General features: G+C 42.0%; 1 protein-coding gene across 4 annotated transcripts in view; it reads left to right on the forward strand.

Annotated features, from left to right (window-relative positions):
* ERBB4 (erb-b2 receptor tyrosine kinase 4) overlaps positions 1 to 26,221 on the forward strand; it is a 2,403,189-nt gene that overhangs the window by 1,717,225 nt on the left and 659,743 nt on the right. For all 4 annotated transcript variants that reach the window (XM_029606129.1, XM_029606130.1, XM_029606131.1 and 1 more), the window contains exons 13-14: positions 19,874 to 20,006; positions 23,422 to 23,515. In XM_029606129.1, the coding sequence (XP_029461989.1) occupies positions 19,874 to 20,006; positions 23,422 to 23,515 (227 nt within the window). The remainder of the gene's footprint in view (positions 1 to 19,873; positions 20,007 to 23,421; positions 23,516 to 26,221) is intronic.

Raw genomic sequence — 26,221 nt, forward strand, 5'->3', positions numbered from 1 at the left:
CTACAAGAGGTGTTCCACAGGGTTCCTCTCTGTCTCCTACACTATTCAACCTATACCTTCTCCCCCTTTGCCAGCTGCCTACGAATCTTAAACTCAAACACTATCTTTACGCTGACGATGTCCAAATCCTGATCCCTATAACCGAATCCCTCACAAAAACACTGAAATTCTGGGACAACTGCCTCCAAGTAATCAACGACCTCCTTACTACCTTAAACCTTGTGCTCAACACGTCAAAGACAGAAATGCTCCTTATATCTCTCAACCACAAAGATAGCCTACACACAAGTCACACCAACACCCTGGTCAACCAAGCAAGAGACCTCGGAGTTATAATTGATAACCAGCTAAATCTAAGAAAGTTCATCACCAACACAACCAAAAACTGCTTCTTCAAACTTCAGGTACTAAAAAGACTCAAACCGCTACTGTATTTTCAAGACTTCAGATCGGTACTCCAGGCCATTATATTCTCCAAATTAGATTACTGCAATTCCATTCTGCTAGGCCTTCCCGCTTCCTCCACCAAACCGCTTCAGATGCTACAAAATTTGGCTGCCAGAATTTTAACAAACTCCAATAGAAGAGACCACATCACACCTATCCTGAAAAACCTACATTGGCTCCCAGTAAACTTCAGAATTCTACACAAGTGTCTCACCATCATCCATAAAGCTATCTACAACAGAACACCCATCGATTTACACTACCCACTCACGCTACACTTCTCTTCCAGACCCATCAGAGAAGCATACAAAGGTATGCTACACACCCTCCCAGCCAAATTCACACACCTCTCATCCACCAAAGATCGAGCCTTCTCGACAGCAGCGCCAACCATCTGGAATAACATGCCCCCAGACCTTAGACAAGAACCTTGCACGCAGACATTCAGAAACTCAAGACTTGGCTATTTCTACAAGCCGTCCCTGATCTATGACCTCCCCAACTGCTACAACTCGCCTTGGTCCACCAGTAGACGTTCCACATCCCTGACATGGCTTCTGACGTTATATTAATCAGTCCTGAGTCTTATGAACCAATACTATTTAGTCAGTACATTAGATATTCTACAGCCCTAAGTATAGGATATCATGTATATATTTGATAATATTCAGTCCTGAGTACAAGTGATTATTATAGTCCTAAGTATATGCCTAGATATTATTTATTTCTGAGACTAAATATTATTTATTTCTATGTTAGCCATGACTCTGGCTTTTCCTTCTCCCAGTTCAAGTGCCCTCTTTTTCTCTCTTCGCCTATTGTTCAAGTTGATGTTAATGTTATTGCACTGCTGTTTATTGTAAACCGATACGATATGATTGGTATCATGAGTATTGGTATAAAAAAGCCCTAAATAAATAAGTAAAGGCAAGGGTGGCGGAGTTGGATTGGGTTTTTTGTCCATGACTATTATTTCAGTTTTGTCTATGTTGATTATGAGCTTCAGAGAATTTAGATGTTTAATTGAGATAAGTAGAAATTAATAAATAAATTAATTAATTATTTGAAATTAATTAAGAAATTAATAAAATGAAAAATGTCATAATGCCTTTGTATCGCTCCATGGTGAGACCACACCCTGAATACTGTGTATAATTCTGTTCACCGCATCTTAAAAAATATATAGTTGCGATGGACAAGGTACAGAGAAGGGCAACCAAAATGATAAAGGGGATGGAACAGCTCCCCTATGAGGAAAGACTGAAGAGGTTAGGGCTGTTCAGCTTGGAGAAGAGACGACTGAGGGGGGATATGACAGAGGTCTTTAAGATCATGAGAGGTCTTGAACGAGTAGATGTGAATCGGTTATTTACACTTTCAAATAATAGAAGGACTAGGGGGCATTCCATGAAGTTAGCAAAAAGCACATTTAAGACTAATCGGAGAAAATTGTTTTTCACTCAACGCACAATTAAGCTCTGGAATTTGTTGCCAGAGGATGTGGTTAGTACAGTTAGTGTAGCTGGGTTCAAAAAAGGTTTGGATAAGTTTTTGGTGGAGAAGTCCATTAACTGTTATTAGTCAAGTTTACTTAGGGAATAGCCACTGCTATTAATTGCATCAGTAGCATGGGATCTTCTTAGTGTTTGGGTAATTGCCATGTTCTTGTGGCCTGGTTTAGCTTCTGTTGGAAACAGGATGCTGGGCTTGATGGACCCTTGGTCTGACCCAGCATGGCAAGTTCTTATGTTCTTAAATTCTAAAGTTACAGATTTATTGGTTAAAACCAAAAGTATAAATGGAATGTAGTAAACAAGGAATCGTAATGAACAAGGAATGCAGTGAACAAGTAATTGTAAAAGACCATTTTTTATAAATGTTCATTTCAATATCATTAAAGTTAATTTGGAACCACCATCAGTTTCCAGCGTGATTATTATGGTACATGTTAGCGACTTGTTAAAAAATGCATAGGACTTTGGAGAATAATCTCCCCCCACAGCCACCCCAATAGTTAATTCTGGACTCAGAAGGACTTTAAGGAAAGTTTGAAGAGCAAAGCCTCACCACTTCACCTAAACATCCCACCCAAAATCTGCAGACAAATGAACAGTCCAATTTCTATTGCACAAGTCAATTATCAGGTTTAAGTGTTTGGACAGGTTCAGTAATCAATGCACATATTATACTTCTTATGAAATACTAACTTGTGTGTGTACTTATGAACCCAGTCATGGAATGCCCTCAACCAACACTTTTTCCCCCAATAAAATATATGCATGATACACACATACTCTAGGTTTATAAAATATCATAAACACATATACATGCTACTTACATGCATATATGTTATTTTTATGCCTGTAATTCCTGCATAACGATTTAAAAATTCACCAGAATATTTTCTAGTACTTATACTTGCCTGTCAAACTTTGCTGCATACAATATCTAACAAATGTTATTAAAATCTTATTTTAAACACTAGGGTCAATAATCAAAGCCATTTAGATTGATAACTTGTGAGTTAACCTGATAAGTCTGAATCTGGCCAAGAATTGGCTGAATAAGAAAGAGGTGTGTTAGGGGCATTCCAGGTAGGGGCATAGTTAGAAGAATAACTTATCTGGCTATCTCCTACATTAGGAGTTAGCTAGATAAGATAACTTTTAGCCAGATAAAAAAGTCGAATATTCAAAACTAGCCATTTAAATGGATAACTCACAAGTTGTCCAACTGAATGGCTTTGATTATTGACCCCAGTGTTTAAAATAAGATTTTAATAAAGTTCATTAGATATTGTATGCACCAAAGTTTGACAGGGTAAATGTACAAGTGTAAATGTAGACGTGCCCGAGAGCAGGTCTAAAGTTGAGCCAGTTAAGTGGTGATTCAATTAAAAAAGAAAAATGTTTGTGGGTGTACTCGCCTTAATATGCTCTCCCTCTCCTGCCCATACAAAATCCAAGTGCCTGGCCCTGCTAGGCTGAGCTTTCAGCACCCCCAAACCCCTTCCATTTTACAGGAAAAGAGATTCCCTGCCGGTGGTCCTAATATGGCCCCCCTCCTCCCAGCAAAATTTCAAATTAAGTATAGCTCAAGGATCATCCGACATTCCCCCCACCCAAACCCATTATAAAATTGGCCAGCTACAGGAAGACCGTGACTGGCTGCACTCACCCCTGAGCAATACTGACGAGGGTGGAAAACCACCATGCCTCTACTGCTCCAGTCCTCATTAGTCATCTGCATGGCACAGTGCATCATAAAGGCCCCGCGGCTGACAACCTCTCTGCTGATGCACACTGAGGGTATCACACAGCTGGGTATTTAAACCCCAGCCACGCTCTAAGCAGATGCCTCAACAACAGGTCCTCCTGCCTAGCATTGGGTGTTGCTAACTCCTTGTCCTTGCCTTGCGGTCTTGTACCTGTCTCGTTGCTCTGTGCCTTGCCTTGTTCCTCTGCCATGTCCAGCTGTCCTGCCTTGCTTGTTTTCCTGCATCTGCTGGTCTCTCCCTCATTCAGCTCCCAGTGTTTTATCTGTCCAGGTTTTGTTTCCTGGTCCTGATCTTTGCTATGTATCTGACTAGTCTTCTGCCTGCAGCCTGGTCCTGACCTCTGCTATGTATCTGACTACTCTACCGCCTGTCGCCTGGTTTTGACCTCAACTATGGACACTGACTACTCTGGATGGTTGTCTGCCATGACCTTGGCTTGTACCCAGATATTGTCTCCTGCTGCCAGCCCAAACATTGGCTTGTATCTTGACACCATTTAATCACTTCTTCCTGGACTCTCTCCTAAGTCTTGCTGGCCCTGGAACCCAAAGGCTCAACCTGAGGGGAACATGGATGATACAGGTGAAGCTCCAGTCCCAGTTTTAGTAAGGGTGTGTCTACCATCTGGTGTGGGCCTAGTAGGCTGCATCAACCTCACTACAGCACAAGGGCTCACAATGGTAAACCCAATAGCTTTCCAGACCTTCTGTTAGCTCAGTGATCTTCATTCTTCACCTAGATCACAATAGTGGCCAGATTGGGAGTTGCTATGAAACTACATTGGAAGTATACACAAAAGCAATGCTCCCAATGTAGTTTCATAGCAACCCCCAATGCACAAGGCCTGGGTTGCGGTAGGCTGCTACCACGATCTGGGTGAAGAATGAAGATCACTGAGGCTAGGAGGTCTGGGAGGGTATGGGTTTGGGTGGGGGGAATTTTAGGGTGCCCTGGAGTCTATAATTAGTTTGAAATTTCACTGGGAGGTAGAATCATATCGGGACTAGCTGTGGGGAATATCTTTTCCTGCAAATTGGAAGGGGTTTGGGGGTGCTTTAGGCTTGGCCCAGTAGCGCCAGGCATTTTGATTTCTTATGGGATGGAGGAGGGGGAATGTATTAGGGCCAGTAGACCCCAAGCATTTTTTTTTAATCGCATCACCACTTAGCCAACTTTATTCTTTTAACATAACCGGTTAAGTCTAAAGCTTTCCAACTAATTTGTTGTATTTTGGACATAGAGGCATGGGCCCTTGGTCGCTGTAAGCCCTGCGGGAACTTGCAGCAATAGGCTAGCTCCAAGCAGAGATGGATACAGAAAAATAGCTTTATTATACTGCAATGTAGATGGTAACCCGAGGAATGGGTAATAATCCCAGCCAAGAGATGAGATGACAGATGGCAAAGTTCTGTCTGCAGGCTGTTGAGTGGAGAAAGCAGTTCCATGGTCTCACCAGGTCCCAAGAGGGAGATGGGTATGGTAGTGGTCCACAAAGTGGGGTAGGCTGAGAACCCAGGCCAAGATGGAAAGGCCAATAGATCCGGTAGTGATCCACGGTGCGAGGTAGGCCGAGGATCTTAGGCGTCCTTGGAGTAGGTAGGCAACCCTGGAGGGTAGACAGGAGTGAGACAAGGCCCCCGAGAGGCGGGTACCTTAGGTGTCCTTGATGGTAGCAGGGTAACCCCAGAGGGTGGAGAGGAGCGAGGCAAAGCCCCCATGATGTGGGTATCTAAGTTGTCCTGGAGCGAGAGTACACAGAGAGGAAGCGTCTGGTAATGTAGAGAGATCAGCTTGGAGGATTCCTTGCTAACTCATAGTTGGAATCGTGGTTGGAGTTTAAATACCAGCACTAGTGACGTCATGCGGTGGGGATGCCCCCGAGGTTCCTGCCATTACACACGTAAAGGACAGGGCTGAGCGCCTAGGTGACCCCTGGAGAAAGATGGTGACTCCTGGAGAAAGATGGTGAAGGCAATCGCCCATGCCAGACCGGGGATGCTGGAGGTGTTGGCGTAGAGAGGTGGAGGCAGCCATCTTCCCAAAAGGAACTGAATCAGGCAGAAAAAAGTTGAGCAATAGAGGGCACAACATAATTATAGCAGGATAACTTTATAACCAGTTTTATTCAAAACCTAGCCCTTTAGGATGAAAGTTATTCTGGTATAGTTAGCTGGAAAACTTAAATCAGGGATATTCAGTGCGATGTTTATCCCACTGAATATCCAGGACAAGCTATCCAGCAAACTTTAGCTGGATAACTTACCTGCTCAAGGTTTCGCTGAATATGCTCCCCATTGATATTAAAGTTTTACTTTACTAAATTAATATCACTTCTTTCCACTTTTACACTACACAGAGAAAATGATTCAGAAGGTCCAAATGTATTTTGCTGTCTGTTAAATTCCATCACGCTCTAAAGCAGTGGTTTCCAAACCTGTCCTGGTGGACCTCCAACCAGTCAGGTTTTCAGGATATCTGCAATAAATATGCATAAGATAAGTTTCCAAGCACTGCCTCCTTTACATGCAAATTTATCTCATGTATATTCATTGTAGATATCCTGAAAACATGACTGGCTGAGGGGTCCCTCAGGACAGATTTGGGAACCACTGTCCTTCAGGACAGATTTGGGAACCACCTGTTTGATGTTTTGATTCAGATAGTCAAATCCTATTATGGTGGACCAAATCTTTCACAAGCACCACCCAAAGTACATAACATGTATTCCAGAAAACCTTTTAGTGGTAACCCAACAATAATCAAATGGTTTAACTGGTATATCTTGCATGCCATTTGACATAAATAATATATAATTATATTATTTGATGTGGGACCGCCACTCATAGAGTTTGTATATCAATCAAACTCGAAATTGGTGAAGGGTCACATTATTTTAAATCCACTTTGTTTTGTTGTTTTTTTGTTATTTAAATTTTTACTAAAATATATGCAAGAATCTCCCAAAATGCTGACGAACTTCAAACTTCATATATCATAAATCATGGGAACACACTTCATTTGGCAAACATCAAATACAAGTCCCGAATCCCAATCCAAAACTCAATTAAGAATACTCATCTCAAAATATTAAATGAAAGCCCCGAGTCCTGACATGATCATGTTTCGAACCAACAGGTCCTGCTTCAGGGGAAATATATTCTCAAATCTTCACTCTTTTCCATCAACAAAATTTTCCACTCCATTCCATCAGTTGGTTTTGAGAGATGTGGCGCAACTGGAAGATTCAGGCATGGGAGACAGAAATAATTCCTCTCTAGAATGGTCTTATACCCAATACTGTGCGCTTAAACAGTTGGCTGAAAATCAGGATGTGATTGTAAAACCTGCCAACAAGGGCAGTGCCATTGTGATACAGGACACTGCAGGTTATGTAGAAGAAATACATCATCAATTAGGAGATTCCGAATACTATCAAGTGGTTTTGGATGATCCCACCATGGAGTTACAAGATGTCATTCAGGAATTAGTTGAAGAAGGTCTGTTAAAAGGCTTTATAATGTCTCCTGAGGCCTGTGCCTTAAAACATAAGAACATAAGAACATGTCATACTGGGTCAGACCAAGGGTCCATCAAGCCCAGCATACTGTTTCCATCAGTGGCCAATCCAGGCCATAAAAACCTGGCAAGTACACATTGCCTAAAATTCATAAAAATATCTCGACACCATCAGGGCATCCTATAAGCGGGAAAGGGTTTGATTTTAGAACCCAAGTCCTATTATCTTGATTTTTTCCTCAAACCCTTTATTAAGGAAGCTCCGTCGTTCTTACAAGATACCTCACACATGTTACGACTTCTACAAGATCTTCCGGCTTTACCAGAACTTTGCTGGTTTGTTACTTTAGACATTTCTTCCTTGTATACAAACATTCCCCAGAATGAAACATTTGAGTTGGTACAAAAGATTCTACAAACTCGCCCTCGTCTACACAAGGTCCCCACGGGTTTTCTTTTAGATCTTTTGAAACTGGTCTTACATAATTTTTTTTTCAAATTTGATGACACAATGTCTGGGGCTACTGTTGTCCCCATCACCAGTGATGGGGACAACAGTAGCCCCAGACATTGCGAACTTGTATGTCGCCAATTTTGAAAATCAGTGTCTGTATCCATCGAGTTGTTTCAAAATTGTTTTGTTATGGAGAAGGTACATTGATGATGTACTTTGCATCTGGACGGCCTCTAGAGAAGATTTGCAGGATTTCTTATAGTGGTTGAATGAGCAAAATTCCTATCTCCAATTTACTGCACAGTATCATCAACATTCTATTGCCTTTTTAGACATCTTAATCACACGTGAAGGATGTACGGTTAAAAGTACTTTGTTTAGGAAGGAGACAGATCGTAACCATTTTTAACGTTACTCCAGTTACATCCAAGAAAATTGAAAGATGGATTACCGATATCCCAATTTTTACGGTTACGAAGGATCTGCTCAAGTAAAGAAGAATTTCAAAAACAAGCAGCAGATTTGTGTACAAGATTCATTCAAAAGGGGTACCCCAAATCTGTGATAAAAAGAGCTTTCAAACACACACTGTTTGCTAACAGAGCTTTGTTACTCCAATATCAACAGAAACCGGATACTCAAAATCTCACGTGTGTGATGAAATATTCCGCACATATAAATGATGTAGTTAATATTGTAAGATCACATTGGCAGGTACTGGCACTTCATAAAGTTTTTCAGTTTGCTCCTAGATTTAAATTTTCAAGAGGACAAAACATCAGAGATCTTGATGTTAGTTCTTCATTTGATTCCACACGGGCAAAATTAAAATCTGGTGGACATCACAGTTATGGTAAATGTGAAATGTGTGCTCAAACCTTAATGGGGGACCAATAGAAGTCTCCTAATTCTGGAATCATAGTGAAAGAAAGTAAACCTTTTCTTGAATTTAAAATAATTGGGATCTATAATCAACTGTTGAGTGGCTAGATAAATTAACTGGCACACCTAGCCAGTTAATTTAACTGGGATATTCAGTTATGCTGCAGTAAACTAAACATGTCTTCTGATCTGTACAAATTTCCTGCCAGCCAGCAACGACTCACAACAAGTAAAGCGGTATTAATTAGAAGATTAAAAACTAAAGGGGATTTAGGAACATGGAGACCCTGTTATAATGAAATGTTCCTTTAAATAAATAATGAAAGAAGGAAATATGGCAGATATGTTACTTAAAGTACAAATCCAAAAAAAATTATTTTGAAAATTTCCCTGAGGCATTTCTTGCTCTTTAGTGCAGCATCTGAGATTTTATGTGCTTGCTCTGTAGATGTGACTCTAACAGATTTATAAAGTACAAGATATTGTTAAATTCTTTAGCATACAGAGGTACCATATTGCTCCTTAAAGGGTTTTATTGTATGAAAGAAGAAAAATATTTGAAAGCATTGGATGGAATTGAACTGAAAGTTTATTTTGATGTATCATCATTAACAATAAGTTCATTTTCATTTTCTGCTAGATTGCTATGACCAATAACATATACAGATATATTTTCTGTAATATACAAAATGTTCTCTTATATCTTGGGGACACTTTACTAAGTGATTGATATGCTAAAGTGAGATAAATGTTGCAAAGTCTGCTTTGCATGGAAAAAGGCAAATATTGTATATTAATGGGAGTAATATTCAAATGGTTTATACACTTAAAACTAAGTTTTACATGTGAAAATGCAATTTTCATGTGTAAATGGGCTTTTGAAAATTGCTACCATAGGATATTACCTCTACACATGAAACTGCTCTGAAAATTACCTTCCCTTTCTCATTGCATGCACTGATTTCCCTTTTAGCACATGAAGCAAAGTTGGCAAAGATCTTTAGCTTTGCAAATAGTAAAATTTTAGTGTTGTTTTACACTTGCAAAATTGAATTAATAGTTGTGATGGAAAATTATACATTAACTATTAGTACATAGTAAAAGTATGTATGAATGTGAGTTTGAAAACTGATTTTGCAAAAACAATAATAAAACATCATCTCAGTGAGGTATAGTTATTTTTTTTAATGAAGATTTGACCAAAAAAGTACAATTAATAGTTTTTCTATTAGGCATATTTGCATACACAGTGAGTCTTGGTAGAAAAATATTGCTTAGAAAATTGCAAATAGTGTGTGAAAATTGCACACCTTAGTGCATCAACCTCTTTATTTTCCCTTATCTATACTATCATTATCTTTTCAACACCATATAAATACAACAGCTATGCTTATTCTGCTCTAAGATCCCCAAGTAGTTGAACATGCATTGCTTGTCTCCACAATATTTTGCTTTTTTTTTTTTTTTTTTATAACTGTCATAAGACCTCAAAATATAATAGTCTAGGCTTTGATTTTCCCTTGCTGCTTGCAGGCTAATTTTGAGGTACAGTCCTAGAAGATGCTTTTGGAAAAATGTATGCACCTCTTGTATTGTAAATGAGAATTTACAGCTTCATTCATGACCTAAAATCAGATGAGATGATTTCCATTCCTCAAGAGAAAAAGAAAGAACAAAAGCAAATGCCTGCTGTATTCATTCAACACAGAGAAAGGCACAGTGGGACAAAGAATGCTGAGCAAGCAAGAATCCAAGGCTCCTAAGGAAGGAATGCTGCTTACTCTCCTATGTTGTTCAGGGGCCAAAAGCTGTGAATTCATAATGCTTTCAACCAATTAAGCTAATAAATCTTTGGAGTCTAATTGACTTTTTTCCCTCACATTTTTAATTAACAGAGTAATCATGTTGTAAAACTTTTGTTTAACACAAGAGACTGAGAAGCCAACCTTTTAATGAGAGGTTGTTCAGTTTTATTTTTATATTGTTTGCAAACAGAGAATGTTTTTCTTTCCTTAAATATAAATATGCTCTTCACCTGTGAAACATACCTGCTTGTGAAAGAGAATGAGTTGACTACACATTTGGAAGTAGTTTCAGGATAGATGCAGAAACTTTTGGAAAAGGGAATTGTGCTCTTACACAACAGATGTGAAACAGGAAGCATGGTTTTACTAGAGCTAAATTCTGTCAGACGAATCTGATCAATTTCTTTGATTGCGTGACAGTTGGATTAAGGGAGAGCACTAGACATAGCTTTGACACTGTTACACCCAGGAGACTTATAAATAAATTGAACATCCTTGGTATGGAACCTAGAGTGACTAACTGGGTTAGAAACTAGCTGAGTGGAAGGTGACAAAGGATAGTGCTAAATGGAGTTTACTCAGAGGAGGGGGATGTTGCTAGAGGTGTGCCTCAAGGATCAGTCCTGGGACTGGTTCCTTTCAACATTTTCATGAGCAAGATAGTGAAAGAACTGTCAGGAAAGGTTAGTTGTTTTGCCAATGATACCAAAATCTGCAACAGGATAGACAGTCAAGTGTGGAAAACATGAGGAGGAATCTAGCGAAGATTGAGTAATAGTCTAGAGACTTTCAGCTAAAATTAAATGCTAACAAATGTAGATCAATGCATTTAGGAGGCAAAAAATCAAGGGAGAGCCACATAATTGGAGGTGAAATTCTTTGAAGTGCAAAAGAAGAGTGGGATATGGAGGTGGTTGTATCTGATGATCTTAAGGTGGCCAAAAAGGTGGATAAAGTGACTGCAAAACCCAGAAAAATGCTTGGCTGCATAGTCAGCTGAATGATAAGCAGAAAAAGGGAGGTGATATTGCCCTGTATACGTCACTGGTGAGACCTCATTAGGAATAAAGTGTACAGTCCTGTAGACCGCACCTTCAAAAGGACATAAGCTCCTTGGATTCAGTTCAGAGGATGGCTACTAAAATGATAGGTGGTCTTCATTCTAAAGCATATGGGGATAGAGTTAAAGATCTAAATGTGTATACCCTAGAGGAAAGGTGAGACAGGGGAGATATGACAGAGGCATTTAAATATCTCAAAGGTTGCCATGCACCGGAGACTTACCTCTTTCATTAGAAAGGAGGCTCTAGAACAAGGGTTATGGGATAGGGATGTGCTATCGTTCAGGACCTCGAAACCTGAACAAATATTTCCAGAAACGTCAGACCTGAAAATGTGAAATCCACCCATACAGGCGCATGGCTGGTCTGAGATGACTTGGGAGTCAATCTCAGCCCATAAAACATAAGAGAATCTGGCCACCAGCATATAATCTATACAGGAGAGAGGTGCATGGGCCCTAGACATGTGTGTATAGTCTCTCTCTCCTCCAGAAGCAATGTTCTCCAGATGTCTAATAGGCTAAGCTTTTGACAGAGAAAAGCTACTCCCCTATATTCAGACATTCTGCCCTTCATAATGGGAGGGCCTTTATCAAGTAAGTAATCATGCACACAATTAAAATCACCCATTAAAGAGTTTACCCTGAGAATGAAGAATTAAAAATATTAACAAAAAAGGCATGAGAGTACTCATTAGAGGCTTAGAGATTGCAGATAAAAATTTCCCTCCCATTTAGGTATCCTGTGAGAAAAACAAACCTGCCCTTAGGATGCTGCAAAGATTTGGCCACTATAAAGTTAGTATTTTTACTAATAAGAATAGCAACTCCTGCCCTTTTTATCTTTGGCAGCTGAAAAGTAGCAGGAGCTGACCCAGTTTCTGCACAATTTCTGACTTTCAGTCTCTGACAAGTGCATTTCCTGAATACAGGCAATAGTAGCTTTACACCTTTTCAGGTGTTGCCAAACCTTCTTCCTCTTACTAGGAGAGCCTGAACTATTAACATTCCATGAAATCACTTTGTTACCTCACCTGGAAAGGAGCATAAATGAGCATGGAAGATGAAGAGAAAAATGGAATCATTATTTGTGTGGCCCCCAAAACAGCCTCAGAGAAAAAGAAGTAATAAATAGAAAAGGAAATAAGCACATTCGTGGCTGCCCAAAGGGGAGGACGACAGAAAGCAAGAACACAGTGAATAAAATTACATATCTGTTCCTGTTTATCCTGAACCTGTAAGTCTTTTGCATCCTGAGATAACTCAACCCCATGTAAATTCTCCACTTCTTCAAACCCCCACTTCCTGGTATACCTCCTTCCCTTCCCTTTATCCCACTCCCTCTCCCTAGCTACATCTCGAAAGTATTTCACTCCCCTGCACAATAAGGGGATGGACCATGCGTTTTGCGTGATCAGATGCCTCATCCCTGCTGATTGAAAGGGAGTTTGTAGGTAGCAGAATCCCAAAAGAATGCCCTGGACATAATGAAAGTTCACTCTCAAACACCAGTCTCTAAGATAAGTATTTAAACATCCATTAACTCTAAAGTCACAAGGTTCAGACAAAGCTGGCACCCTATAGAATTCTTGGACATTTGAGGACCCATTATGGGATATTAAACCAACAATAGAGAGAAAAGCATATAGTGAGCAAAACCATATTGCAGTCAGCATGAGCAAGAACATCCATATGAAGCACACACAAGTATGACAAATAAAACAAAAGACCCCCATATGTAAACTGCAATAAATGCAACTGTCCATTTCGCCCAGGTGAATGAGCCTCAGTCCAGGTGAAAGAAAAGCCATGTAAAAACCCTAATGTTGCGATATTCACGATACAGTCATAAAGCAGGGCAAGAAGCAGGGAGATACATGCTATGAAAAGAAAATTAATCGAAAGCGATCGGGGAATCGTCTCCCTTCCACTCACCAAGTAAGCAACTAGCAGAGCAAAAGAGTCCACGCGCATGAAAAACCATGTTCATGGGGCCTCCATAGCACCACAGTCGGCTTTGACAAAAGAAGTAGATACAATAATGGGGGGGACCCGAAATCAAAGTGGCCTACCCGGTGCCAGGTCTTCCAAAAGACAGAATAGCAGTAACATCCAATCATATATACATGTTGAGAGTCTGATGCCTTTTATGTGCCGTCCTCAGTCTAGGCATTCCTCAATCGGTTGCACTCCAGCAGATGTTCATTTTGAAAGTCCTTGGACTATCTGATCTATTCTCAAGTTCTGTTCTTCTCATGTCCCCCTGGCAGCCATCTGGTTTACTGTATAAGACTTATATTATTACTGAAACATTCACATCAGTCAGTTGCCAGAGCTTTGTCCTACCCTTCGGTCCTCGTACTCTAGTTTCATTCCTACATTCAGAAGATTTCTTTGTCTTCAGATTTTTCATTCAGTGCTCCTGCTTGTTCTCTTTCCTGAGTTCCTGGATTTGTGGTTTGTTCTTGCTCTTTGCCCTGCTCCAGGCCTTGCTCCTTGTTCTTGTCAGGTGCTACTCCCATTTCTCATGCCTTTCTAGATATTAGCACCAGAATGTTCAACCTGTAGGTGGCCTGAATTTGATGCTCTAGGCCCTAGATTGCTCATTTCTGGGTCAGTTCATGGTTGACAACCCTCACAAGTGCATGTCAGAGGGAGGGATTGTATATATGTGTTAAGGGTTTGGTGTGAGTGATCAGGGGTGGGTGTGTAGATAGGATGGGTATCAGGGAGTGATTGGTGTTGTGTACAGGAGTGATGGGATTAAGGAGTGATGGGAATTTGTGAAGTGTGTGGGAGTGATGGAGATGTATGTGGTGTCGGAGAGTGTGGGTTTTGGGGAGTGTGTTGATAAAGGGTGTATGTGAGGGGTTTCTGGGAATGGTTGGGGAGAGGTGTGTGGAAGAGTATCAGGACTGACTGGGGTGTGTGTTGGGAGTGACTAGGAGTGACTGTGTATGTGTATAGGGGAGGTTGGAAAGTAACTGGAGTGTGTGTGAGGGGGTATGACAAGGTAACTGGGGAGGAGTGCCCTTTCACTCTGCACTTTCTCCATTCTTCTCCCCATCCTGTGTGTGTGAGGAGAGGGGACAATGGGCGGTGGTGGTGGTGGTGGTGAGGTTGGAGTAGGGTGTGTTTGTATGTTGAGAGGGAATAAGCGGTGTGGGCTGAGTTAGGTGTGTGTGTGTGGGGGGGGGGGGGGGTAATACCCCTCCTCCCTCACTTTTGTCTGTGTGTGTTTAGCATGGAGGGTGTGTGAGTATGGGGAATGATGGGGGCTGAGTGTGTAGGGGGAAATGGGGCTTGGTGGTATGAGGGAGATACATGTGTGTGTGAGTGGTGTGATGTTGGTGTTTGTGTTGGAGTGAGGAGGGTCATGGACATGTGCTAGGGAGGGGGTGTAGCATGTGTTGGGGAAGGTATGGAGACATATAACGTGGGTCAGGGTTGTACAATTATGTGTTGGAGGAGCTGCACACTCTTCCCTACCCCACTTATTCTCCCACTACTCCTCCAACTACAGCATCTCCAACTCCCCTCCCCCTCACTCTCCCACTACTCCCTCTACCGACTCTAGTTCTCCTATTCCCCCACTATTCCCCCCTCTACTTCCCCATCTCCTTTACTTTCTCACTATTTTTCCTACCTCTCTAGTACTCCCCTTTCCTTATCCTTTCCCCTCTTCCCTCCTAGTCCCCTTTCACCTCAAGCTATGACTTCCTTTTCTTATTGCTTGGTAGGGCCTGAGAAACCCCCACCTACTCTTCTTCTGCGGGCACCACTTCTCTTTCCAGTACTGGTGTGAACTTTCACTAGTCCTTCTGCTTTCTCCTCTCTTTTCTGCCGGTGGTGCCTCAGAACATCCACCAGCCTTTCTTCATGCCGGCTGCACTCCCAGTGCCGGTGCTTGTATTAGGCAAACTAGGCAGTTGCCTAGACCACCAAAATTTTGGGGGTGGCAAAATTCTTCCAGCATTAGTTCCAAAGGAGTGCTGTACCAGTGCAATACCACCAGTGGGGGGAGGGATCATTATGCTACAGCTGCCACCAATAGGTAAGTTGGAGGAGGGGGGTGCATGACTAAAGATTTGCCTAGTGTGCCAAATACTCCTATACCAGCCCTGCACACTGCTGGTCTCTTTTTTGGCTGGGAAGGTCCGGGAATTTCCTGCCAGCCTTTTCCCCCACTGGTTTTCCTATTCCTCTTGTGCTGGTAGGGCCCAGGAAACTCCACCAGCCCTTCCACTGCTGGCACCACTGCTCCTCTCTGTCTCTAGCACTGGTGAATCTAGAGAACCCCCCACCAGCCTTTCTTCTGCCACCAGCTGTCTTCTTTTCTTGGGCTTATGGGGCCCAGGAGCTCCACCAGCTCTTGCATTGCAGGCCTGCTACAAACAATGGCTCTGTGGTGCCGGTGCCTCCGCTCCTCCCTGGATTGCTGAAACCCCCCCCCCCACACACACACACACACACACACCATACATCTGAGTAATATAATTACACACACCAATGATTACTCAGAGCCCCTAGTGTGTGTGCATGTTTATATATACACACTCAGAGGCCCCCACATTCATAGGTACACACACATACACATGTGTGTGTGCTTGTGACAGAGCTTTGCAGGCAGAGCAGCATATTAGCAAAGAGTACCAGAGTTGCTCAATTTGTCTGGTCAATAACAGTCTGTGTGGGTGTGGGGGCCTGTGCTTGTGTGGGAGGGGGGGGGTGCTTGTGTCTGTCTGCATTGTGCATCTGTATGTGTGTCTGGCTGTACCTGTGTGCATGTATGCCTGCCTGTGTGTGTATGTGTGTGCATGTGTGGGAGCCTGACAGTTAAGATCTTCCAGGCAGAGCTAATTATCTTTGCATCATGCACTTTCAAATTCAATTTATTAAAATGTACAACCTGCATTTAACATACATTTCATAAGTACATATGATTTGCTATACTGAGTCGGACCAAAGGTCCATCAAGCCCAGTATTCTGCTTCCAACACTGGACAATCCAGGTCACAAGTACCTGGCAGGATCCCAAAGTGTAGATAGATTCCATGCTACTTATCCCAGGGATAAGAAGTGGATTTCTGCAACTCCACCTTAATAATGGTTTATAGTCTTTTCCTCCAGGAACTTGTCCAAATCTTTCTTAAGCACAGCTACACTAATTGCTTTCGCCACATCCTCTGGCAATGAATTCCAGAGCTTAACTATGCATTGAGTAAAAAATATTTTTTCTTATTAGTTTTAAATGTGTGTGTTGGGAGTGACTAGGAGTGACTGTATATGTGGATAGGGGGGTTGGAAAGTGACTAGAGTGTGTGTGGGTGGTATGACTCAGAAACTCGGGAGGAGTGCCCTTTCAGCTGCACTTTCTCCATTCTTCTCCCCATCCTATGTGTGTGTGGAGAAGGGGACAAAGGGTGGTGGTGGTGGTGAGGTTGGAGTAGGGTGTGTTTGTATATTGAGAGGGAATAAGCAGTGTGGGGTGAGTTAGGTGGGGGTTAATACCTCTCCTCCCTCACTTTTGTGTGTGTGTGTGTAGCATGAGGGTGTTTGTGAGTATGGGGAATGATGGTGACTGAGTCTGTAGGGGGAAATGGGGCTTGGTGATATGAGGGAGGTACATGTGTGTGCGAGTGGTGGGATGTTAGTAACTTCATGGTGTGTCCCCTAGTCTTTATTCTCTTTGAAAGAATAAACAACCGATTAACTATTATTCACTCCACTTCACTCATTATTTTATAGATTTCTGTCATATCTCCCCTCTGCCATCACTTCTAAAAGCTGAAGAGTTCTAACCTCTTTAGCCATTGCTCATAAGAGAATTGTTCCATCCCTTTGATCATTTTGGTCATCCTTCTCTGTACCATTTTTTATTCTACTATATCTTTTTTGAGATGTGGTGACTAGAACTGCACATAATACTCAAGATGGGGCGATGCAGAGACATTATGATATTCTCTGTTTTATTCTCCATTCCTTTTCTAATATTCCCTAGCATTATATTTCCTTTCCTAGCTACTGCTGCACACTGTGCAGAAGATTTCAGTGTGTTATCAATGATGATGCCTAGATCCTTTTCCTGAATGATGATGGAACCTTGCATGGATTTTGAAAGGGTCATAGCACAGAAACTCTCTTGTTATCCTTCTTTGATACCCTACTCTGTGGATTTCACACAAATATTGACTATATCTTGGTATTAGTAGACATTTCTACTGCTTTTAATACTCTAGATCATCAAATTCTCCTTTCTGAGTTGCAATCCATTGGACTGTCAGCCACCGTACTTAAATGGCTTGAATCCTATCTATTCAACCACCCTCAATGAATCAACATAGGCTCTTACTCCTCTGATTGGTACACCTTTCCTTCTGGTGTTCCTCAAGGTTCTTCTCTTTCCGCTATTTTATTCAATATCTAACTACTACATCTTTGCCATCCAGTCGCCAGTCTTGGTATACAATTTAACATTTATGCAGATGATATCCAATTTTTTGTCCCTTATAGCTCATCATGGTTCAATACTCTATCCACTGTAAGTCTCTATATCTGTACTATTGACACCTGGTTATCTCACAACTGTCTTAAACTGAATACATCAAAAACTGAAATCTTACATCTGTCTACAATTCTGCCTTCACATCTAACTCTCATTGGCCTTTCCATCCCCATACTAACAAAGCCCAAAAGTTTGGAGTAACTCTGGACTCCTGCCTCTCCATGTTCACTCATATACCATTACTAGTAAAAAACTCTTTTTAGAAACTCCATATGCTAAAACTCTTGCAACCTCTACTTTATTCAGAAGACTTCTGTATGGTCTTACAATCTCTGATGTTCACTGGATTTGATTATTGTAATGCTCTCTACCTTTGGCCTCTCTGATACCTCTCTGCAATTAATTCAAAACACCACTGCTTGCATCATAACAGGCACATCCAGGAAAGACCATATTACCCCTATTCTATATTCCTTACATTGGCTACCAGTCAGCTTCAGATTTCAATACAAAATCCTTTCCACTATGCACTCCCTTATATATAATACTTCCTCTATCTGGTTATGCACTACCCTTCATGTGTACTGAACTAACAGACATCTACGATCCTTAAACAAATCCCTCCTCAAAGTTCCCTCCATTCGTCTAGCCAGACTTGATATAACCAGGAAACGTGCCTTTTCAGTCTCCCGTCCTCTACTTTGGAACTCGATACCAGACTTTTTAAGGCAGATCATTAATGCTAAATATTTTAAGAAAAGTTTACAAATGTATTTGTTTTCCAATGCCTTCGGTTCCCATTCTTTACAGTAAAAACTCAACCTCACCCAGCCAAAGTCAGATATAAGCTTTACCATCTGCTTATTATGTTTTTGTCGTAAGTTTTACCTAGTTTTTCTTTTCATGACTATTGTTTTGTTATTATGTTTTTATGCTTATTATGTAAAATATGTATATTTACCTGTGAATGGTTCTGACCAACTTTATTTATAAAAGCGATATACAAATACTGTTAAACAAATAGATAAATAAATTGTGTAATTATAATTTGGATTACTTTTCCCTAAGTGCATCACTTTGCACGTGTCCACATTAAATTTAATTTGCCATTTTCATGCTCAGTCTCCCAATTTTGCAAGGTCCCCTTGCAATTTCTTACACTCCTCTTGTGATTTAACAACTTTGAATAATTTTGTGTCATTGGCAAATCTGGGTCTCTTGCACAGCATTGCAACTTTGTCATTCTCTTGTTCACGTTTCCAAGTCATTTATGAATCTATTATAAAGCAGTGGTCCCAGAACAGATTCCTGGGGTTAACATCTTCCATTGTTATAGGTGGCAAACATAGACATAACAGTTTTGATTGACCAACATGACACAAGCCTTTTATATATATAGAAGATAAGATATGCACACACAGACTTGGAATGTACATACAGACAGATTTAGAACAGGTGGGGAGGTAAAGGACATAGTAGCTTCAAGTGTATTTCCTACTTTTTGATTTCTCACTGTTCCTCACTCTAACTTCAATCTTTAAAGTTGTTCTAACTAGAATAAGGTTTTCTTTGAGAATCTTTAGGTCATTATTATAAATGAGCTTGATAAAGGGTTGCCAGCTGGCTCTATTCTTACAGGACAGGTTGATCTAGTCCCACTGCATGAAGGGACTTGTAGTTCTGAGCTCCCTATTACATTGCCTAAGAAAAGCAAGACTGAAAATCTGGAGCCAGTTGATAACTTTAGCTTGGTAATTTTAGGCTTATGATGGCTTTTGCTAATTTATTTGTTGCATATTGATATACAATTTTTTGTTACTATTGGTAAGAAATAATTTAAGAGTTCTTTTTCTCTGTGATTTGAGCATAGATGCTCTACCCTCTTAACCTCTGTCAGTTAAACTGTAATTTATTTCTTGTCTTTCAGCTGCAGAGGGAATGGTGTGTGATCCTTTGTGCTCAAATACTGGTTGCTGGGGTCCTGGTCCTGACCAGTGCCTGTCTTGTAAATATTTTAGCAGGGGAAAAACCTGCATTGATTCCTGTAATCTCTATAATGGGTAAGATATTCTTCACACTTCTCTTTGATATTGATAGTGGTTAATATGAAATATACATTGGGATGCAGCAAGCCCTGTAATGTCACATGCCTGTGGTAGTGTTCTTAATATGTCTTTTGATATAGCATTGCAAAATAATACAACTCTATTGATAAGCTCAATTGCACAGTTGCAATGCTATGCAAGAGAACCAAATTTGAATTCCATACAGTTTCTGCTTATTGGGCTGCCAAGGGCTGGGATGCTATAGAGACAATATTCAAAACCTCCTGAAACTGGCAGAGAAACCTCAGTCGTTGCACTTCAGATTGGTGTTAGAGCAGGGCTTCCCAAACCTGTCCTGGGGACCCCACAGCCATTCGGGTCTTCAGGATATCCACGATGAATATGCATGAGATACATTTGCATACCATGGAGACTTGGCATATGCAAATTGATCTCATGCATATTCGTCGTGGATATCCTGAAGACCCGAATGGCTGTGGGGTCCCCAGGACAGGTTTGGGAAGCCCTGACCTATAATGATTCAGCTGTAAAATCATCCTTTTCATAAAAGTCAGTGAATAGGATTTGAGTAGGGTCTAACTGGGATGGAAACTCAAGTATGAAGAAAGATGAGCTATGGCAAGAAAAAAATGTTAAATATGTTTAACATGATGAAACCCAAAAAACACTTGCATTAAAATTGTTAGTGCAACAACTAGTTGATACCCAATGAAATTCCATGGAGGCCCTTATTCACTCACCTCTTCCTCAGGCCAGCCTTAGCACTCCCTTCCAACTTTGCCCAGCCCCAGCACACTCTGACCTCCCTCCCCAGACCAGTCCCAGCACATTCTGACCCTCCCTCTCCAGACCTAAGCTAGCACACGCTGATCCTATCCTCTCCAGATTTCCCTGGCACATTCTGAACTCCCCATCCCCAGTCCAACCTTAGACTAGTCCGAGCTCAGCATTTCCTTTCTCCCTCCCTGGTCCAACCACAGTGCACTCTACCCCCTTCACAGTCCAATCCCAGCACACTCTGACTTCCTTCCCCAGTTTGACCCCAGCACTCTGTTAATTCCAACCTAACACAATGCAAGCATTCATTCCCCCTTCCCCAGCAGATTATTACCTCCATCCCCAGCCCGACTTCAGCACTTTCCTCCAGCCTTCCCCATCTAAATCCCAACAGTAACTTCCAAATTTCTTCCCAACCTGACTCCAGCATAAGCTTCTCTCCCCCCCCCCCTCCAACAACTGCCCAACACTAGCATATGCCAACCCCCTTCTCTGAGGGCCTAACTCCAGCATCTTCCATCCCTCTTCTCCGACATAACCACCGCATATTCCCTATTCTGCTACTTCAGTCCAACTCCAGCAGTCTACCCCACCCCCAGTCCAATCTGAGCACTTCCTTCCCCCTTCCTAGCTGAACCAAAAGACTCTCCAACCCCAGCACAGCCTGATCCTCCTCACCTGTCCAGTCCAGTGATCTGCTCTGCTCCCCTCTTTCCCAGGTGGTCCCAGAACTCTCTGCCTCCCCACATCCCAATTTGTTTCAGCATTCACAGATTTCTCCTTAGAACCCTGACCCATCTCATCAGCAGTTTCTGTCATCATTCAGATGCCATTTCATGCTGTCTAACAGCTAAAGCCTATGCAGCAACCATTATGTCTGAAGCACACAGGCCACTGCTCCATGCTGCTCTCAAAGCACACTCTGGACAATTCTTTAATCCTCCCCACCACTGCTAAGAACCCTGCCAGCACAGCACCAACACAACTGCTTCCTCTACAACCACCTCCCAAAGCCAGCATATTCTGATATGGCGTGCCTCTGCTGGTGCTGAAAGTGCCGCAAAACAGTGCAGCACACCTCAAAATCAATCACTCTCCCCACTGTACATTTTTGATGCTCCGGCCTCTGATGCAGCCCATTCCACTGCCAGAACCCCACAGCTCAAAGTGACAACATGAGACTGTGTGTGCGTATATGAGTTTTGCAAATAAGTGCATCTTCAAGAATGACAAAAACTGCTTTTCTATTATAATATTAAATTTTGTCTGAACAGGAAATGCAAGGTGCTGCTGTATCAGTAGTGGCAACAAGGTGTCAGTACTTTTTTTTAGAGGCTGCAGTTACCTGTATTGGTGACAAGGTGTCAGTGTTTTCCAAACAGAAACTATCTGATTATATGTTTTATAATATTGTTTTCTTAGAAACAGAGAAACACAGAAAATGACAGCAGATAAAGACCATATGGCCCATTAACTATGCCCAACCACATCTCCTGCTCAGCTCTGCCATCCCTATAACTCCCTCAGAGATTCCCTGTGCTTGTCCCATTCTTTATTGAATTCTGAAACTGTCTTTGTCTCCACCATCTTCTCAGGAGGCTGTTCCGTGTGTCCACCACCCTTTCAGTAAAAAAAAATATTTCCTTACATTTCTGCTGAGTCTACCACCTTTCACTCTCATCCCAGAGCCCCCTTTCCATTGAAAGAGGCCTGCCTCCTGGCATTTATTCATTGGAGATTTTCAAATATATCTATCATCCTGATCCTTCTTGACTCCTGTACATTTATATTGACTGGATTTTACATTTCTGCTTCCTTTTTCAAATAATGTACAAGAGTTACAATTCAATTAATAAAACAGACTATATTCCCTTTTCAGTGTAATATAAGGGAAACATAAAGCCATTTCATCATATCCTGTCAGTTTATACCTCACAGCTGTCCCTGGTTTCTAATGATGCACTTCTTTTGTTTGTCTCTAAACCAGATATTCTTACACTGTTAACTCAAGAGATTTCCAGATGATAAGCTTCAGCAGTATACTATGCACGATTTGAAAATCTTAAACTCTCTTGATCCTGCCGTTTGCCAACTTATTCTATCTGATATAGTTTATCTTCCCCGGGATGCAGATTTTGCATTTTATCCACATGTAATATAATCCTCACTGAGAGGAAATAAAAGCCTAAAGACAACAGTGATGTGGCAGCCTTAAAACTGTTTTCTGACACACAAACACTCTAAGAGCAGCTTAAAAAAAAATTGCAGAAGGGAAAAATAAATAAATAGATGTGAAAAGTCAGCTCACAGGCTGCTTTTACAAATAGTTTTCAGCATTCTTTCCATAGGAAGATAAACAGTAATTAATGCTAATTAATTTTTTTTCCTCCTAGAGGGGTGATCAGTTCTAATTAAAAAAAAATATATTGTCATATGATGTTTTTTTCTCTCCCTTCTTTATCAACAGGAAGTATTTGGATAGTATATGAGTACCTAGATGAAAGAATAGAATCTTATTTGAGGGATTTTCTTTTTGTGCTGCATACAATATTAATCTATTTTCATGCATACAGTTGTTTTTGAATAAGATTAACAGTGTCTTTTCTATTTTCCTACGCTTGTTTTTTGTTAGTGAATTTCGAGAGTTTGCCAATGGTTCTGTCTGTGTGGAATGTGAATCACAATGTGAAAAGATGGAGGAGCATATGATCACCTGCCATGGACCAGTAAGCAAAGAGTAATTATACCTTGAATGTGTAACTATAGCACTTGGACTAATCATTGTCATTATGTGCTACTTCTATGAGGATTTAAATTCAGGGTATTCAAATTTTCATTCTTTAATTTAAAAAATGAGTTTTCAGGAAAGAATTTGGGAATTGTATAATGGTTACCACTTTTAGCGATTTTTTTTGCTAAGGAACAAGCTTAATATGAAATGCATTCTTTTATGTAACCAGTTATATTTTTATTCTGTTTTTTCTGTCCCTCTCTTTTTGATGGGTACTGCTATATTGAAAGATAAGTTGATGGGGCTCAGCATTTCAGCTATTTAAAAATGTAAAAATGGCTTTCTTGGAAAAGAGGACTGAAAGATTACATCTAATCTATATTTTGCCTTTATCAAACAACTTATTTTTAATGCAACATATGCAAGGTCCCAATCACACTTTATATAAGCAGCTGTGCGATTTATCTTTCTCCAAAGTTGCTGTACCTATATGACTCCTCTTCACAAGTCTCTCCTTCGGCACCCTGTCTGTTTCCACATACAGTTCAAGCTCCTCTTACTCACCTACAAGAGGTTTCATTCTGCAACCTCTCACTACCTCTCCTCTCTTATCTCTTCCTACACGCTTCCTTGTGACCTCCAATCATTAGGGAATAACTCCTATCTATGCCTTTCACTTCTACCACCAACTCCCGATTGCATGCTTTTCAACTAGTTTCAGGTATACTTGGAATAGACTTCCTGAGTCGATGTGGCATGCTCCTTCTCTGTCCTTATTCAAATCCACTCTAAAATAATAATTAAATCTTAATCCCTAATATCACAGGGAGGCAATACTTGCACTTGACTGACCTTCCCTTCCCTCCCAACAATACAAGACACAAATCTTGGCCTTACAAACAGGCCACAGTTTATTACCCTGAACCCGAGCCCTTACAATCTTATAACAACTCTTAACATTAATAACATACACCCTTTTCCCTTCATCACCTCATCCCAGTAATGAAGCGCCAACCCTCCCCCTCTTCCACGCCTACCCCACCTCTCTCCAGTGAGATCAAGCTCCGGCCTTGAACTTAGACCCTCAGCTCACAGGCCGTCCCATGCAGCAGCCCCTAGGGATGTGCAGAGGGACGCCATCGTGATTCGGATTCGTCGGGGAGCAGATACGTTGCATTCGGCCGTATGGCGCCCCGATGCGTTAATACGGCGATTTATATTCGCGTGCCAGCTAAAATTCAAATTAACTACAACGCCCCACCCTCCTGACCCACCCAAGACTTACCAAAACTTCCTGGTGGTCCAGAGGGGGGTCCGGGAGCCATCCCATGCACTCAAACCCTCGGTGCCGTTTTCATCATGGCACCGATAGCCTTTGTCACAGGGGCTACCGGTGCCATTGGTCAGCCCCTGTCACATGGCCATCTGCGCCATCTTGTGCTCCTACCATGTGATAGGGGCTGACCAATGGCACCGGTAGCCCCTGTGACATAGTATGGGCAAAGGCTATTGGCGCCATTTTGAATAGTGGCATCAGACGGCTGGAGTGCAGAAGGTCGCTCCGAGATCCCCAGGGACTTTTGGCCAGCTTGGGGGGGCATCCTGACCCCCACAAGACTTGCCAAAAGTCCAGCGGGGGTCCGGGAGTGACCTCCTGCACGACGGCCATCCGATGCCAGTAATCAAAATGGCGCCGATCGCCTTTGCCCTCACTATGTCACAGGGGCCGACCATAGGTACCTGTGACATAGTAAGGGCAAAGGCAATCGGCACCATTTTGAGTACTGGCATCAGACGGCCGGCGTGCAGGAGGTCGCTCCTGGACCCCCGCTGGACTTTTGGCAAGTCTTGTGGGGGTCAGGAGGCCCTCCAAGCTGGCCAAAAGTCCCTGGGGGTCCAACGGGGGTCCCGGAGCAACCTCCTGCACTCCGGCCGTCCGATGCCACTACTCAAAATGGCACCGATAGCCTTTGCCCATACTATGTCACATGGGCTGACCAATGGCACCGGTAGCCCCTGTGACAAAGGCTATCGGGCCATGATGAAACCGTCACCGATGGTGTAAGTTCAGGGGATGGTTCCTGGACCCCCCGCTGGACCACCAGGGAGTTTTGGTAAGCCTTGGGGGGGTTCAGGAGGCTGGGGGGGGTTTGTTTAAATTTTTATTTAGGTGGCCGTATAATTCGGGGGAAGATTCGAGTATTCGTGGGGAATCGCAATACTTTTCGCTTCCCCATGAATACTACGAATAGTGTAATATACGTTGCGGATCGCCAATATGGCGAAAACGAATGCACACCCCTAGCAGCCCCCCTCCACTCCATCTTACCAGTGCATTCCAATATAAATTGGGCTCGGGTTTCCGCCACAAACAAGATGACTTGCGTCACCTTGTTCCCCCACTGCGGCACCTTAACACCTTCGGATCTCTTTCTCTAACCCCTCCTGCAAGGCGTTATTAAACAGGTCTGTACCCACTTCTGACAAATGTACCCTGTCGCCGCAGAATAAAATTGCTGCTATTTCCCATGCCCACTGGTGCCTAACCCAGGATCCCCCTTCCCACCCATCCACCTCCCCATTTGCCTGTTAATCTTTTCGACTCCTCGATTCCACAGGGTCTCCTCCTTATTCTTCAAATGGACTATGTTGTCCGACCAACCCACCCGCACCCAGGGCCATCGAATCATGACTTGAGCCA

Source organism: Rhinatrema bivittatum, chromosome 6 (genome assembly GCF_901001135.1).
Source record: "Rhinatrema bivittatum chromosome 6, aRhiBiv1.1, whole genome shotgun sequence".
NCBI lineage: Eukaryota > Metazoa > Chordata > Amphibia > Gymnophiona > Rhinatrematidae > Rhinatrema > Rhinatrema bivittatum.